At 34.2% G+C, this 19205-nt stretch overlaps 1 protein-coding gene across 2 annotated transcripts in view; it reads left to right on the top strand.

The window, feature by feature from the left end:
* The window catches only part of LOC120340671 (roundabout homolog 2-like), a 69678-nt gene that overhangs the window by 38829 nt on the left and 11644 nt on the right, over window positions 1–19205 (top strand). For both annotated transcript variants that reach the window (XM_039408989.2, XM_039408988.2), the window contains exons 4-12: window positions 2457–2614; window positions 5704–5824; window positions 12703–12850; window positions 13237–13364; window positions 14709–14831; window positions 16941–17108; window positions 17634–17836; window positions 17929–18010; window positions 18505–18673. In XM_039408989.2, the coding sequence (XP_039264923.2) occupies window positions 2457–2614; window positions 5704–5824; window positions 12703–12850; window positions 13237–13364; window positions 14709–14831; window positions 16941–17108; window positions 17634–17836; window positions 17929–18010; window positions 18505–18673 (1300 nt within the window). The remainder of the gene's footprint in view (window positions 1–2456; window positions 2615–5703; window positions 5825–12702; window positions 12851–13236; window positions 13365–14708; window positions 14832–16940; window positions 17109–17633; window positions 17837–17928; window positions 18011–18504; window positions 18674–19205) is intronic.

Raw genomic sequence — 19205 nt, 5'->3', positions numbered from 1 at the left:
GGTTGCCTAATTAGATATATACGACCAATTTGCGATTTTTTTGCCTATTTCGTATCCACAGTTCCCCGGAACAGATTTTCGCTCGCCAGACGTCTCAAGAAACGCAATTTGTAAATTTACCATAGTATTGATCACGTCACTTTAACGACTTTGCTCGACGCGACATACCATCTATTAAATATGAGTTTTGGCTCTTACTCATATTCATTTCGATATGCCTATAATATTTCAAGTGATGATTGAAGTGGCGCCGGTCGTTCAGCATTTGTTGCTAATTTCATTAACATTGGCTTTGCTTGCCAGAGAATCATTGGATTCATGACAGGCGATAAAACAGTATTCTTCCGTTCTTCCAATAATAAATGTCCACAATGACAAGCTAAATTGATAATATTTCGTTCTTTTCAAGCATATGGCACATAATTCACAAATCATGCTTGATCGAGATTGTTCTGAATATCATAAAACTTCAAATTTTAATAATAAGAGTCTTTGCATATTCTTTATTTACGTCGGACTAATAGATCGCATGAAATATTAAATACTTTTACCTCGGCTTTGTAGCAATTTGTTTTATCTATATGCGAGGTCATTATTAATTTATTGAATATTCGCATCGTGCAACATAATGCAAACTGCGGGTTCTTTGTGTACCAGATACTCTTCAATTTGGGAGGAAACAATTTTGATCTACAGTTTCCATTGGTACTGTATTTGGTTTGCTGTGTTGTAAAACTCGTCGAAATTTGGTGTAAATTTTGTCTGCTACCGGATTAGTTGACCATCGTGGTGTTTCGTTCTTTTACGGATGGCATTTGTTTAAATAGAAGTCAAATCAAAATAGGTTTTTACTGTCTTTAGTTTACTATAGTAAAACAGCTATATTATTTTTACACCTGTTACCTGACACAACTGCCACTGAGCTCGTGTGATTCGCGCCAATAGTATCACGTGGTTGTTCCAACAAAGGTCTCGAATTTTTTCTATATTCCCAGGCTTGATATATAAATAATTTTTGCTTTTATAACAAGTTTACGTGTGGCCGCGTTAAGAGCGTGATAAAACTGCAACTTAGAGGTTAGATGACAGCTGTCGCGAGTTTTCTATCCCTAATGTCCCTTTGGTCAGTTTAAAATGGCTATCACTTTACAACATTGCGGTTATTTTTAGATTTTGGGTGTGAGCCAATTGTCAGTTTTATTCTATATATATATGGCCTTAGATAAAAAAGTGTTTGAAGTTTAAAATTATACATAAACCGTAGTTGAAACTATAATGCATCGATTGATTTCAGAGATGGCAGGTTTCCCGCCCTTTTCAATCCAACTGGCAATCAAACAGACGATTCAAAAGTCTCTCATGTTTAATTTTTAAATTAAATCTAACACCTACACCTGTCGATATAATGCGATTAATTTTAAGGCGTACTAAATCGTAGTAATGTGGTGCGATCGATGAATCGGTGAGGAATGATATGAAATTAATTATGAAAAACTGGTTATATTTACTTACAACATCTGAACAAAGCTACATGGATAGGACTAGTCTAGTCATTTCGAATCGAATATTCGAGTCGATTCAAATAGTAAATTATCAGTACAGACGAAAATTTCGAATCGCCGCCATCTTGTTTTTTCTGTCCACCATAGGTCAAGGTGAAACTTCCCCAATTTTCGTTATTGAAGTCATATTTTTTCAATGCAATCTTGACATAATTACATATCTCCCAAGTATTCGAATTTCGATTCGAAAAAATATTCGATTCGATTCTGAAATTATCAGGCATTCGCAAATGCCATGCCTTATACATGCATGAAGTAATTTATATTACATTAAAAAGAAACCGTAATCTTTTGGCTCAGCATATCCTACCTACTGGGTAAGGTTATGGATATGAAACTTGAACGCGAGAACTTCCGAACCGAACATAATCAGACCCAAGCCCTGTTCGCTCATCTCATCACACAGTCAGTTCTTCCACGTGAAGGGGCGCCGAGTTTTTTTATGAGTGCCTTGTCGCCAGTGGTCTCCATCATTAAGGCTTGAGTTGAAGGCGATAAACAATTACGATCGTTGCATTTGAAGGACTGTATACTTGCAAGTCATTTTAATTGCTTTAACCCAAGCAATCTTTCATTGTGGCCTGTCTCATTAAGTCCAATCGTAGGTCAGTTGTATTGACTTTCTGTCTCGTGGTGACCACTGGGGAATTGGAACGAGTCTTTAATTCTTAGTCAATAGGTACGATTGTGACGAGATAATGCCTCATGACCAATCAAGTATGAAATGAAGATAATGTCATCCATTTTTGAACTATAGATCCAATTTTCTTGATCGTTAAAAAAATAAAAACTTTTTAGATTTGTTGCCTTTACGCTTTTTTTTACTTGAATCCATGAATATCAGTAAAAGTTAATATAAAAACTAAGTTTGATATTTATTATCTTCTTGTTCAGATATAAAAGAAGAATTTCGAGTGATACCAACAGACGAAGTATCAACAGTTGGCCAAAACGCTATTATTAAATGCGAGGGACCAGAAGGTCTACCCGAACCGAAAATCACGTGGAAAAAGGATGACAAATGGCTGCCTACTGGCACCGGCAGAGTCAGAGTGGGTTTTAACTTCCTGTTGCTGTGTAGCCGTTTACTCTTTATATACTCCTAACATGGCAAATTGAAGGGTCACATAGACGCCGACAGCTAGTTTTTAAACTTTGACGGACTGAAATCTTTCCTTTACGCCTCAACCTGCTCATTTTGTTTACACATTGGCGCGGTGGAGGACTTCAATTCGCCTGTAGAATAACCCATGTTTAAATTTAAATGTAGAATTAAAGAGCCTATAATCTTGGCTCAGAAATACCTCTAGAAATAATAGTTTGGACGTATTTTATTAGTTATCACCTGCCAACTATAAAAACCAAAATTTGCTTAGATTTACAAAAACATAACATATTATTTCCATGATTTTATTCTCACATAAATTATCTATTTAATTTATACTTAGGAATTTTAAATTCGACATTAAACTACTTTTAATGCAAATCTTCTCTTAGTCATTTCGATTCCCGTAATTTGTTGAGTCAACATAACGCTCGGTTGCTCACACTAAGTTGTTATTTTATTACGTCCGTAATGCCGTAATTGAAAACCATTTTTATTTTTAAAATAGAATTTAAAATTAGATAAATCTCCCACATACGACGTTTATACTTTGTCCCTGTGTTCCAGAGACGTCAATCAATGAATTCATTAACTTTATAAATTATTTTATCGCTACAGCGATATGGCTGATTTGGCTGTAGCGAAAGGAATATTAACCAAAATAGAACCTTGAAGAACGCGTTATCGTCGTTATCGGGGTTTCCAGCTAATCAAAATAGCGGTAACGGGCCCAATGGCTTATCGGTTCGAACATTGAAACTAACTATGCGGCGATGCAGTATAGGCGGTTGCCCACCACCTCATTCAGGGTGTTAAAAATTGATTTGGCACCGCCGTGCCGGAAAGATAAGATCACAATCTTCCAAAATAATAGCTCCCTACTTAGTCAGTTGTTGTTTGTGTAGCACCGTGTACAACGGAGTTGAAAGGGTGTAAAAATGCCTCAAAATAAAAATATTTGCGTATGTTTAATACACATACATTTTATGAAATACAAGACTTTTATATACATAATATTTCCGTTTGAAACAGCAAGATGATTCCATTCTTAGTACTTATATTAGAAAACATAGATTGGGAGATTAAGCAAGTAGCAACATTGGATTTATTGACTTGTAAATCAAATAAAGAATTAGACGATGCATTGATACTTCAAACAAACTTGCATTATAATCAAATATTGTTATTCTTGTGACAATGTTTTAACTCAAGTTGTTGATAAAAATATTGCTTACTTGGTTTATCTCACCTAAGCCTTTCTTTTGAATAAAAATCTCGCTTTCAAAGTCCTGCTAATCCGAAAATGCATTGGGAACGATTTCAAACCACTTTGTGCGATCAACTCTTTGAGCTGTATCGGATTTCGTACCATTAATCCATTATGGCATTGTTTATTTTTGACGACCTACCAAGCCGTGGAGATGGATAAAAGATATTTTCAGGCGTACTATATGTGTGGACTGCGTTTGATTGAGCAAGGGAGTACTCTCTTAATACTTTAACTTGAGCTATCATAATATTCCACTCCAACTGAAGTTAAAATAGTGCATCGGTATGTCTTGAATCCCGCAAACTGGGGTGGCGGCCATCCTACGTTTCACAGGTCAATATGGCAAACCAAAATACCGAAATAAGAGTATAAACGCAAGGTTTACGTTACTTCTAAAACCAATGTGTTGAATTCCACCGGCACTTGCTTTGCTTCGTCTTCACAAAAAAAGAAAAATAGCAAGTTCGATTGAATTCTGAAATGAAGTTTATTTGAAGGGAAATCTTTGTGAATTGAGATGAAAAGCTGGTTTTCAGACTACCTGCTTAGTTCTTGTACATTGATTATATTCGACTGATGTCTGATTTTTCAAATTCAAATTTGTATTTTGATGAAAAAGAATGAACGAAACTAAACACCGTGTGAGAAACAATATTTAATGATCAATATTGTCGAGTACGGTCGTCGCTGATTATTATCATTTTTTTAAAATTCGTTTTTTATTTCCTGAAAAATACCAAAATTACCATTTTTTTTAATTTTTTATAAATATTTTCAAGATAATTATATACCTCGTATTTAGTGGCGTTGAAAATATGAAGTCATACATTAATAACCTATAATTTAATATTTTATATCAAATTCTTTGATATTATATTGAAATGTGTAATCGTCCGTCGATTTTTAATCGGTTTAATCGGAATAAAACTACAGTACTTTCAAATATTGAGCCGCGTAACAACATAGGAAATTGTTTTAAATTATTGAATGACGACACTTTAATTGCACTAAATTGAAATTTTCGCTTAAAATTGACTGGGAAGTGAATACTAGCATTTTTATGGGATAATCTAATTTGCCGCTATGTGTGTTCCAATAGTCCATTGAAATTATTATTAAGGCATTTTGCATTGCTGGGGGGCGCCCCGCAAAGGGGTCGTAGACAATTTTTTGAGGGTGCGTCAAGGTGATATTTACGTCCCATCCACGTATTTTCAACTTTTTTTGCAATACTCGACAAATTCTAAAAAGGGGGCGCGGCTTATCTGCTCATATATAATGAGCATTACTGTTTAAAATTGATAGCTTAAAAATCTCTAAAACATATTTTATATCTGATGTATAATATTACATTCTAAGCTTGTTTTTGGTTAATTCATTCATTTCCAAGTCAGAAAAAATATTTGTATGTTTACCTTTTGCTAACCAAGTTTTCTAGAACACAGAACTAAACAAATAGTAATAATATAAACTGCTAAACTACAAAGAGATAATCTGGACTGTCCGCGACAATTATGTTCAGTAAAGGCGCCATTTTCTTGTATTACTGTCACCCGTTCAAATAATTTCGTCCGATTTTAATCATGAAAGCAAAAATATGGATTAAGTTGTCACAAATACGAATATACAAACAAAAATCGATATCGGAGTGTTATTGGTAAACAAGTTTTGCAAACAAACAAAACCAATTCAATAAACATAAAAAATTCTGATCAACACGACCTTTGACTTAACCAGGAAGTTTAAAATTTTCCGTATTCTTACAGATCGAAAACGGGGACCTCGTCATAACCGGGACAAGGAAATCAGACGACGGCCAATACAAATGTGTCGCAACGAATCAAGCAGGAACTAGAGAGAGCCTTGTCGTACTATTAACAGTTTTACGTAAGTAAAGTTTTTTACTTTGATTGCTTTTGTATAAATGGATATCTTTTTCCATAGCCAGACCTAAATGCACGGTTTGCACGATTAGCACGTTTCGTTGAGTTTGAACTGCAAATTTGTATAAGGTTCGTACAATTTGCACGTCTCATAGATTTTGAGTTGCGTATTTGTATTTTGACACCAGTTTTATCTAGATTCTACGTACATGTTAACCTGAATGAATTTCTCAATTACTCACTTACTGTGAAATTGAAGAAAATTTATTTAGCTCATGAACGTTTGGTTTGTTCGCGTATGATTGTGTCCAAAAGTTTCATTAATCTATGACGCTAAAAATCTAATCTAACGCACAAAAGTTACCTTCTGTCCAGAATATATTCTAAATTGACATTGTTCTGTTTTTGGAGTCACCCTGTGTATCGTAGCACCACATGTTTATAGCATATTCTATCATTTAAACAGCAGTAAATTGGTTTCACCAATTCCTAAATTGTACTTTGTTCACTTTAAAGTGGCAAATAATTTATTTTTATGTGGTATCACTTAGGAGCAAAAAATTCTCGCCTCGTTAATTCTTATGACTGACAACTCAGGTTACCGCGTTTTAAATAGTCCATTTAGCTAGCAGATTTAAAGCTTCGGCAAACAGTTCTACTTTTCATAAATACATTTTCAAATCTTCAACAGTAATTTTGGATATTAGTATAGTATCATACTAGCATGTGTAGAACGTGTATATAGCGCGCCTATTTGGCTTGTAATTACTTTGGGCCGATGATGAGAAGAAGCTTTTTTATTTTTCATTAACTATAAGTAACGTAAACATTTTATCTTCTCGACAAAACGAACCACAAACACATTTGTCACGCTGACCTGACGTGGTTACGTTGATCTTACGCAAGACCGTAATACCAACGCAGCGAAATAGATCAAATAGCGTTTCATGACGATATTAAGCGAGGTAACAACCTCATATATGTTTATATACAAATGGATATGTAATTAGTATTGGTTTCTATGGACATGGTTCTTCTGAAAATGCGGTTCTCGGTATACAAAATGCCACTCTGCCATTTTTTTTTATATGGATTACCTTTGAGAATATCAAGTCTCGGCACTACTATTTGGTGATTTGTTCCGAAATAGCCTTTACAAGCCGTATCATAGTTAGATTGTAGGAAGATGCAAGATGGAAGATGTTGTATAATACAAACGCCATATTCGAATTATCTCTCGTAATTGACTAGATATGGTCTCCTAATCCTGTCCCTATTCTATCGCACGAAAAGAACCATATAGATTATGGCGAACATATTATTTGAAATATCGAGGTAAAATGTCATTGGAATCAAATTTCGAATCGAAGTGAAAGCTATCATTATGAATTTATGATATGAATGATTTCTTTATATCAAAGAAAAGTGATTTGTCCTGTTTGGAATGTGAGTTTCCCCATTACTTCTTTTTCAATATTGATATTTGAATGACAATCAGAAATGGTTATATTTTTGATAACATTTTTTTGAGATTTTCTCCATCTATTTCTATAGTTTATTCTTATTCCTATATTTTTTCTTCCAAACAAAAACTAAGACAAGTAGGTCAATGCGCACTCATTGCTGTTAGAATAGCAATTAGGTGTTGGGAAGAATGTGAAATTTTTCTGCCAATTTGCCCAAAGCATGGTCGTGCACTTATTCAGAAGTAACGCAGTTTCATAAAAAAAGCGAAAGCTATATAGTTTCATAGTTGTGCATTACGCGCTAGAAAATTCAGTTTGAGACAATATGAAAAGAAAAACAGCTACGAGGTCGAGAATCACACATATACTACAATATCAATATGCCAGGCGTTGCGATTGGAAAATTCCTCATAAAATATACACATCTGATAATCAAGTACAACATTTCATTTTATTTGATGATACCAAACGGTTCCCATGCGACCGCACCCCCGCAGTACGTGATAGCGCACCTGGCTTCGTTTTAGCATAAAGGTACCCGCATTAGGATATTGTATTGTGTATGGATATCACATAACAAAACAATAACCCTTTACTAACAAGTGAGATCTTGTGACAAGATTAATAGTGATCATGATAAATGGGTTAACAGTTTCTCCCATAAAGAACGGTCAAACACGAAAAAAATATAAACTATGAAATTGTTTTACGTTTTGGAGGTCAATATCAAGTTCCATTATCTTACACATACATGTATATCAAAAAACTAGAAAGTTTACAATTTAAAAAGCGTGAAATGAGATTCAAAATTTTTATATTTTTAATATTTTAAACATAGAAATGAGTTGAATATTTCAAATTTAGATACAGACACTTCGCTGCTTAATTTTCTTTGTTAAATTTATGAATTTTTAAAATTTCTAATGTTCCAAATTGTTGGTCATTAAACTTGATTACATAGGCAGCACGATTCAAAATTTTGCTGTGAATCGGTGCTATCTATATTTGTTGGTAATATAAAAGTGAAATTTTCAGTATTGTTTTAAAATAAAAATGTGAACTGCTTTTAACTCGAGAGTTCAGCCGATTTCAATTCAATAATACATATATTTGTTCAAATAAAAAACTCCCTTTGTAGATATTTTACCGATTATAAACATATATTCTAATTTTGCCTAAACCCAAAATTTTTGGGATTATCCAGGGTTAATTTGACCAATCGACAAAGTCGCGATCTCCGACCACCCAAGGCAAGCTAGAGATAAGACTTCGCTTGTGTTATGCCTTATGAGTACCTATATGTTATGATTATGAAATTTTCTTGTCGTAAAAGGTATAATTCCGGTCTAGTGCTTGAACGAAATCCGTTGTTTGGTTGGTGTTATTGTTAAGCTGTTGCGTTTTTCTTTCTCTTCTTACTTTTTTATGGCGGACAATAAAGATTGATGGCATATGTTATCGATGGCGGAAACCACAATAAAATCTTTGAAATGGTGTAATTTCTCTAAAAGAAATATGAGACTGAAAAATTCATGCAAATCTGAGATAAAATTGAAGCTGCTTTTTATTAAGATTACAATCTTTTGTGAAAGCAAACCACCATTTTGCTATCGTACAATGTTCTTATTTTTTCAAATTTTGTATTTGTCACAAATTCGCGATAGCGCTTTTATCTTTGACGCATGGAAGCGGTAGAAAGTTAATTTTTTTTGCTATTATTTTCCTTTATTGAACTTAATTTAACATAATATTAAACTTCTGTCCTATGCCTCATATGGTGTCGCGTTGTTTGTTGTTTTTATTGGTCACCCTTGACTTCATGTGTTTAGGTACAAGCTAGATTACAACGAGGTCTCCACTCAGCGTTTCTTTTCATGCGACCCGTTCCATGAATACGACCCAGAGAATTAAAATCGATTTTAGAAATCTATACCTTATCATGTATGGCTTGAACTGAAAAGATACAATATATACTCGATGTATACTAGATCAAACTTGCTGTTGCGCCATTAAAATGGTCTGAGAAACAAAAAACCTTTCTTCCAAAAATACTTTGTGGTTTCTAATGAAAATGTACTCGGCGGAAAAATGTGAGTCTCGTGTGCTTTTTTACGTTCTTTCAAATTTTTGTCATTTTTGTCAATTTCTCAATCTCAAAAAAAAGCCCTCCTTACTAAAAAATTGAATACAGTATGTTTTTTTACGAAAACAAAATTGGATTGATGAATGAAAAATACTCATTTATTTACCTGACCTACTTAAGCACTGTTATCTGATAACTGTCCAAATCCAACTCTATGGGATTTGGAAAAGACCCCGATTGTATGGAATACTGTACAATTCAAGTTGAATAAACTTTTTTTTATCATCGTTAACTTCGTACGAAAATATTTTGAAAATTGTAACAAGGCAATTTTGCATTTTGTCTCAGACAAAGTTTGACATTTTGTTCCGACAGGTGAACATGCCCATCAGTAATAGTCTTGTGTCTAGTATAGTCAATAGAAAAGATATTCTGATATAGAAACAACTATTCCGGCTAAAAAATATCTTTGTGGTTTGCAGTCTTATTTTGGTGTCGAATTTCACCCAAAAGCAATGAAAGTTGTGTAGGAAACATCGAATTAGCTGCATTTCGACCCATTTACCAGACGCCATACTAAGATTGATGGAGAAATTCCTTCTCAGATGAAACTTTATCTTCATTCGTTTCAGTCTGTCTGTCTGCGAGGCAGCTCGCATTATGAAGTTATAATAGCGGTGTAGAAAACAGCATTTTTAGCTATGTAACATTATCTTATTTCTGCCAAAATGTTCATAAATTATGATCATTAATATTTACTTAAATTATTGTCTGTCTACCATGTCATCCACGTGATGACGTCATATTGTTACCATGACAATCTGATCTTTTGATGCATTTTGCATCTACTTTCTTTAGGTTTTATCTTCTATGTCGGGATTTTTTGCTAAATATAACGTCATTGGGACGTAATTTTGAATCACATTATTTTTAAAGTCAAATTCTCATTTCTGTGAGATTTTGATCAAATTTTGAAATATAAAAGAAACCTTTTCTTGTGATTTTAGCTTATCTCTATCCTTTCTTTGATCCCTTGTAACTATTGTATTTTGAATAAACGAATATGACAAAAAGATAAAATATTAACCGGATTTTTGCGTCAGACGTCTACGCCGTAAAAACAAACGCATTGTTCGGGACCTAGTCAACCTCGCACGCACACAGATAGGGAATTTACATGTGTACCGTACGATATTGAATCTGATTTACATACTTTTTCGAAAAAGTTCTGGCTGTTAGGAATATAGGTTTGTTTATATACGTCTAAATTGTGTATTTTCGTTTTTGTATGACCCGTTACATGCTCATAACCAAAACACCGCTTGTGATTTGCTTATTTTTGTTCTGCATAAACGCTTTTATCCCTTTTGGTGCTTTTCATTTCCTGGTAATGGGTTATAGCCTTTGTTTGTAGGACAATATTGCTGAAAATCGTTTGAAAAATGTGTTCCCATTTTCTGTTTTATTTTCGAAAAACTCTGTTATATGCTGTAAATACACAATAAATGTAATTTGTGTAATAGGCGATATTCAGGAATATTATCCCACTCGGATTTTATACAATTTCAAGCAATTTAAAAAAAAATTGGGAACACTATATTTGTTTTCGAAATTTAAGTCGGCAGCCTTGGTGTGAAAAATCAATTGGACTTGGTTCATTATAAACTCATTCATGTGTCATTAGGTTGAGCCCATTGGGGATAGAAGTATGTACCCGATTACTCTATCGTCTGTGCACGTACACCTTTGCAACGACGTTTGTTAATGAAATTGAATAGCGGGACCTTCATCAGTAAAAATATTCACAAACCAGGCATGGTTACGGGAATTAATACTACTTTTCTTTGGGCTGTGTTTGGTCATTAAAAATCAACTAATACACAAGGTAAGATATAGCACATACCACAACTAACAGGGGACTTGCCAATTCAGTCATAGGCATGTTAAGCCTTTTGTAAATGTTTTTTTCCTCGACTGGAAAAGGTACACCCAGATAATATCAATAAAATAGAAATCAAAAAGTTGAGTCAACGGGATATGCGTCATTTTTATCGCTACGGGGTTTGCATTGGCGTGTTGTAACTTGATTTTTATAAAACTATTGGGAATCATATAGATTTTCCTGACTTATTAATATGTGCTATTCGCTATGCTAGTTATCTCAAATTAGGCTCTTGAGAATCCATTTGCGTGGAGCCTGAAGATTAGCTAGAGCTAAGTAACGTCAATTTACACAAATAAAGAATAAAATAGATGAGCAATGTAATATAAGCGACAAGGATTTAATATGGGAGATTCCATTAAAGCCTTGTCGCTGTCAGAAACTTTTTTACCGTGATTGGCATATTGACCCTTGGCGAATTATTTTTGCCGTTTTACACTGCTTGCTCTTCTGATTAAAATATCCCATCTTACTCGACCATGCATAAAATCTATGTTTCACTATTTCCATATATTTTTTGCATAATAATATCACTTGGCTTTTCACATATTTTGAAATTTTTTAGTTAATATACATATTTTTAATAGTAAACCAAACGGGTGAATCATTGCGAATTTTATTGCAATAATATTATATTTAAATTTATCCTAATAGGCTCATAGCACCTGGGAAATCGTTCAAAGGCTTAGTTGATTAAATTCTCGTCCTATGGGCCCCTGTTACTCATCATGACGTCGCCACGTTTTGGCATTAGGATGTTTGCTGTTGTGTATTCATTTGGATAAATAACATGATTTAGGACTGATGTAAAATTTAATTACGTCTGGAAACATTCGATGATGTCATTTTAGATCGGTAACTGGTTAGTTTTGAATGAATGAATCTATTTAGAATTCATTTGAATTGTGACTTGTGAATTCAAATTTTGTATAAATTGTTACGTCATAATATAGGAGTGATATATATTCTATTCTTTTCTAATTCATGGCATACTCACAAAAAGCAATTGGTATTGCGTGGTTGAATGTCTGATTTTCATAATACTGAATATATCAAAGTTCAGTTCGTCATTATACAATTTTCAAATGTGTAATGGGATAACGACTAAATTGCTAACTCTGTTATCCAATTACTTTACGCAAATAAGTGGAAGAACTATGATATCCTACTAGAAATAATTGGGCTGTAAAGTTTAGGAAAATTACTTATGGTTAAATCTTTTCTGTCAATCTGACAGGCAGTAATAAAAACGCTTCCTTTTATTCTTACCACATAAACCAGACATATTTAAAAATTCTCAAGTTTTTATATATGTAACATATTCATGACGTTAACGTCTTTATTATGACGCCATCAGTCAATAATAAAATATACAATTATATTATATTCAGAACCTCCACAATTTACTGTGACACCCGAAGACGTTGAGGTCAAGGAAGGACAAGACGTGGAACTTGCTTGTCAGGTAGAAAAACCTGAAGGCGAAACTAAACCAAGAATTAGATGGACCAAAGCTGATGGAATTGTATCAGGATCAAGGTAAAAATTCATTTCTGTAATTATACAATCATTTTTGAGTGTATGATATTTTCTAATGACATGCTTTATTGAGGTAATTTGTTGTACTTTGTTTTCCTTCTTTCGTTTCCCTCCTTTTGTTTCAAATGCAATTTCATAAAGAGTCATTGGCTTTGAAATAATACGTAAATTTTAAACCAATTTACCCTTAAGTTTGGACCTGGAAAAATCTACTTATGCTTATTGATATGAACACCAAGTCGGAAAAATCTGACAAAGTATATCCTTGATTATCCTTGGTTCCATTAGATTGGTTCAACACAACGGCGTCTAGTTAATACAGAAAGTATCTTACACAATTGTGGATCATTTTATTGTGTTACTCCAACCTTCTAAATAATTTTAAGGTTTGAACTACTCGGCAATGGAAATCTCCGAATCACCGACATTCAAGCTGAGGATGAAGGAAAGTATATTTGCAACGCTGGAAATCAACGTACTTCAAAATCCGTCTCGGCCACGGTTACAGTCCACAGTAAGAATAATTTTAATTTGTCATTCGTCATTTATGCTAAAATATAAAGTCGGTGTACTTTCGAGACTTTGTGCGAGAAATTTATTCCTGATACTTTAGCTATGTGAACCTAACACTACCTTGCTGTGAGCAAATACTCTCAAAAAATAACACCAGGAAGGACATCCTTCATTGAAAGCCAAACCATTGCAGATTCCAATCGCTGGTTGGAGGGTGTCGTCCATTTTTTGTCCAGTTCACTTCAAACATGATTCAAATTCCTTCGAATAGCCATATGATAGGCATTTTTGTTTTTATAATGAAGAATCATATTGCCGCATTCCTTATGTGTTAAGAATTCCAATTTGGGGAAAACTTTTGAGGTTACCGTAATCCTGCAATCTTCTATGGCATTACTAATATTAATAAAACGATATGAAATTTAATAAAAACGGCATTTTGCGTGTCGTTATTAAGCCAGAACGGATTTTTGTAAAAGAGAAAGTTATTTCGGGCACATTAGAACGATTTAGAAGCTAATCCTCACATTATATGATATCATGGCCGGCCGAAAAATGTATGGTATTTTTCATTACCGGTAACCGATATATGACTCCACATGGAAAAAGTACATGTTTTTATTGGGTTTTGGAAGCCATTTTGTATGTCAATGTCATGTAGCAAAAACGGTAAATGTAGTGGCATATTGATGTATTTTCAATACATCTACAATGGTATTTGTTTAACTACATGTAGAATATTTTTTAAAGGAATAAAGTATCTCCCTCATTTGGTTGGTCAGTGTTTCATGTTATGTATACGTATCGTTGACCTGCAGTGGACAATGATAGGTTGATTTGTTTACGCCTTATTGGTCAACAAATTTGTTATTGCAATATGTATCAAAGATAGTTCTTATATAGACGGGTCATGTTTCGTTTTACGTTTGAAATTAGATATCCGTCGTTAATGCATCTGAACTCTGCTCTCAGGCTACTGTGTATTAACCCTCTACCTGCTAGTAATTATGAACTAAACAAACTATTTACTATATTTATCTTGAAGGGATCTGTTCAGTTTGTCTGTTATTTAGAAATTTATAAGGCTTTGAATCATTTTAGGGTTAATATTACACGAAACCTGCCTGGCGATGTCGCGATTGCCCAATGTTTTATGCCACTTGATAGCTTATCAAAAAACCTTTTTGGCATTTAGAGTGTGGGTAGGATAGATCAATTTGTCACCATTCAACGTATGGTATGACTTTTCTTTTTTCTATGGCCTTTTCAGGCAGATTCGTATACTCACTACATCAAGCCAGACATCGTATGTTATATGCTAACAAATTCTCCTTTGATTTTCCAGCAAAACCGGAATTCATTCGTGTTCCAAAAGAAACTATGTCGGTGCGTGTAGGTGCCACCGTCAAGCTGACATGCTCTGCCTCCGGAAAACCAAAACCTTCAATACTGTGGCATATAAATGACGGTGAGTGGCGTCATTGGTGACTTTATATGACGTTGCTCCATTTGTGATCTTTACATAGTATTATTGCTATGTTTAATGTCTTGCTTACAGTGCTTTCCGAAACGTTAAACATGGCGTTACACTAAATAATTGAATTTAGCAGTGCGTTTTATTGGCTGTCTCGTTGACTGACTGAGAATTAAATATTCAGCCATTCTAGAATTGTACTATCTTTAATATGTATATAGATTTGGAGGCTAAAATTATCCAATAATACGCCACACTTTACATTCATATCAATAATGACGTCATAATACACCAAATAAATCGCGTCATTTTTGTTGACATCGTCATCAAAATGAAATTCCTCGTTGTTTATCTTTGCATTTGTCCTTCAGTTATTTCCACATATTCTCTTCATTTAACTGTCGTTTATGAATTCAGGGTATGTAAATAGCCAGTTAACAACTTGTTCTTATCGAATATGATGCTGCACTTCATAGATGTTTACCGCTTGATTTTTAAACTTTACGGTAAATAATCGAAGCTATTGTTAAAGTCGGACCTCATCGTTGATGTTCGACCAGCGTGGGAAAGTATTTCAAACTTGGAAATCGATATTATCGCAGAGCCCTGGGATTACTTACCTTACGGAAGTTGGACTTGAATTTGGCTTATGATTTTGATTTGGCGCGATTTTGAATCGTTTTTTTCTTATTTTGAAATTTCGAAATTTCAAGTTATTCTGCCTCCATTGTTGATTCATAAAGTGTGAAGTGACGTCACATAGTTATGACGTCATATACCAATCCCAACTTCACCAAACTTTTCGGTTTAATAATTAATATAAGTGGTGGGTGATCACAATTATGTGAATTTCCACACTGTAAATACTTTAATCTATGCGGTGAAGGTGGTCGCTTATTCAATTTCCCTGTAATTACCTATGACCTACTGGGTAAAGGGTCAAATTTCCAAAACCACGATGTGAAATACTTTGTCGTTCGCCTAATCCCACAAGTAGCTTATCATTTAATTATCCATTTCTTGATTAAAATCACGTAATACCGTAGCAATTTACCACTAGATTTATTAGAGATGACAACGGATTTAATAACGGCCAAACAAGGTGGGATTAACCCTCTTGTCGCATTTCAGTACAAACTACATATAAATACGCAGACAAGAATATTGATATTTTACATTTTTCTCGTCGAACATTTTCCCTCGTTACGTTCGGTTTTGTTTGCAGTAGACGTATTTTTACAGCATGTGGGCAAAGGGTTAGGATTTGTTATCACCACTTCAGCCTTATGCTACGTCTTCTTGTTACTGGTCGCGGTTTTTCAATCTAATGGAAGCCAATATTTAGCTTATTATGATCACATTGATAATTCTAGTCTGGGTGGATTAAATTAAACTTACCTAGTATGGTCACACTTAATATCGTAACAAACATGGGACATACAAAAATGATACATTTTAAGTTTGTTCTATCTATTTTACAAGCATTGATGGTGGATATAAGCTGCCAATTTTCTTGTAATAATTGCAACGTTTCAGCAAATAATCCAATCGAATTGTCAGTTTTTGATTAAAAATTATATTTTCTGAAAAATTTTGGTTTAAATTGCAATGAATCTACTGCTGGTTTTATAAATCCACTTTGCAATGTCTCCGGTTTGGTACATATTACGCTTTTGATCAAAAAACTAGACTGTTTTAGGAAAAAATTTTGCCGTGTGCGATTTGTGATATGACCTCCCATCACTCTATGTATTGTTTGCTCGATTTTCCAATGATTTGTTCCATATATCTAACATTCTATGCAAAATCCTGAGGTTTTGCCAAGAATCTATTGTTTTCGTCTACAAATTCGATGACTTAATTGTCGTCTTCATAGGTCACGTGGTTTTCGTTGTTTGTCATTCGCAAAACAATTCTATTTTTAAAAATCCGTAAACATCACTTTTCATTGTATTTGTCAAGTAGTTTAAAGTAGCACTTGACAACAACGTTACCAGTTTTTTAACCACAAAAATGTTTGCATCAATAATAATATCACCAGATAGACTAAATATAATTTTACTGCAATACCAAAAAATATACAAAATAAAATTCCACTTTCAGGTGCGAATATATTTGCTGACAGCGTTAGTGAAGATGGCTCTGTTACTGTGAATGAAGCTGGCGAGCTGACTCTTTACAATGCAAAATTTACCGATACTGGACGGTATACATGCCAAGCTCTCAGTATATCAGGACGAGTCTCAGCTGATACCCAACTTACTGTAGTTTGTGAGTAACTTTTTCAAATTTTTTGTTATTTCATCCCAATGGAAATTGTGACGTCATTTGTGACGTAATCTTATTTGAAAATAGGCATTTATTGCTGTATTTCCCCGCAGTGATTATTGTGACGTAGGCATATTTATAAAATATTCATGTCTGTTATATATTCTCACAGTGCTTTGAGTGACGTCATAATTTATTATTGAATCATTATATTGTGACGTCATGATTGAATTATGTAAATGTTGGATCCTTGTAAATTCATTATGACGTCATACTCATGTCGCTCGGCGTCATAATTAAGTTTTTCTAAGCATGTTATACACAATTGAAATGCATTTAGCTCAAAAAAGGGTCATACGTACTTACCTCAAAGGAGCCAGCCCACTGTCATGAAGGCAAAAACTGAATTAAAACAACTCTAAGCTGAATGGAATAAAAAAAAAACATTTTTTTTTCGTTCTTGCCAATTTCAAAATATTGTTGCAATATTGTGGCCATATACTTACCCATATATATATTTCCACGCAGCTCACCAAAGTGACATTAACCCGCCGATTATTCGCCGAGGTCCCCAGAATATAACTGCTGCATATGGATCTCCAGTGGATCTACGTTGCACAACGTCAGCCATTGCAACTACAAAATTCGATTGGATGAAAGGAGGGTCAAAAATTGAACCCGGAAGTAAATATACAATAACTTCCGGGAACTTGAAAATTATCAGCGCACAGGTAAAACAGGTTAATATTCATACTAAAAAAAAGCTTTCAAGTTTCTATAGAAATTTTTTTAGTTATTTTTGAATTCGGAATTTTTTTTTTAGAATTCTGATACCGGAAAATATACATGTAGAGCTACAAATGACTTCGGCTGGAGCAAGTGGGACGTATGGGTAACCGTTGCAGGTACAGATTTTTACTTTTTTTGCAATATAAGGCGACTCTAGCCAGAGTAACAATAAAGTGCATGCATATTAATAGTAAACACACCAAAATTCAATCCAAATATACGGCCCAAGTTTAATAGACCAATACCACAAAACAATATAAAATAGGAAAACAAAATTCGCACTCTTTGACCTTATTATTATGCATTAAGGTCTGGCATCTGCCATATGCACCACTTGGGACCCGTGTTTTCCCCCTTACGACGTGACATAAATATCGAAAATCGATACACTATGCTATTCAATGGTGCGCTACGCGTCACCGTATTATGTCAGTTTTTGACGATAACTCGGGAAGGCATGTCACCTTAGCACCAAGGGTACACGAAAAATACATTTAGTATATTACTTTTTATTTTATTTTCCAAAGAAAGATGAAGTTCGTTATTTTGAGGCGCTCATGTGTTCAGGGACGTTAGGTATTATGACATCACACTTGATTTTTTTTTTCAGAAAAAGGTGTTACAGTGTCACCGTCGAAATTTGACGCCACAAAAGTGCCAGAAGCACCAAGTGCTCCGACTGTTACCGGATCGACAACTGATTCTATTTCACTTCAATGGACGCAAGATACTGCAACCGGATCGACTCCTCTCACCGGATATATGATTGAATATTATTGGTAAGAGTTTATGATATACGAAAGAAACAGGCGGTATTCAAAACGAAAAAAATGACAGCTAAATTATTTCATCATTGAGATTGATTTGCTAGTTTTAAGTCAATATCAAGCGTGGTCCGTATGTGTTATAACTAATTCTTTTGAGTAACACGATTTTCATACGCTCTCCCGGTCATGGGAAAATGTTCTCTTATCTTTAGAAGATCTAACACAGACAATTAAATCATTTTCTGAAGTTTGCCGGCTGACATACATGCATTTATAGTTAACTCCCTATCATATTTTCGTCCGTTTCTTCTGAGACAACCGAACTCACGCCACGAAAAAAAATCTGCAGCCTTGGTCTTGTTATCTCGACTTGTCTATGAACGTGTTTTAGGTTTTAGTAGATAGATAGGAATGAAACCATAGAAATGAAATACTCCCGTTTCGAGACTTTGATACCAAGAGTATTTGATGTTCAGCTCTAGTTGGTTAATAATATCATTAACCCTCTACTGCTAAAATATTAACCCATCGGGTACTCTCGCGA

The sequence above is a fragment of the Styela clava genome, chromosome 14 (assembly GCF_964204865.1).
Source record: "Styela clava chromosome 14, kaStyClav1.hap1.2, whole genome shotgun sequence".
Classification (NCBI taxonomy): Eukaryota; Metazoa; Chordata; class Ascidiacea; order Stolidobranchia; family Styelidae; genus Styela; species Styela clava.
The sequence above is the reverse complement of the archived record's forward strand: the minus strand, read 5'-3'. Positions and strand labels throughout refer to the sequence as shown.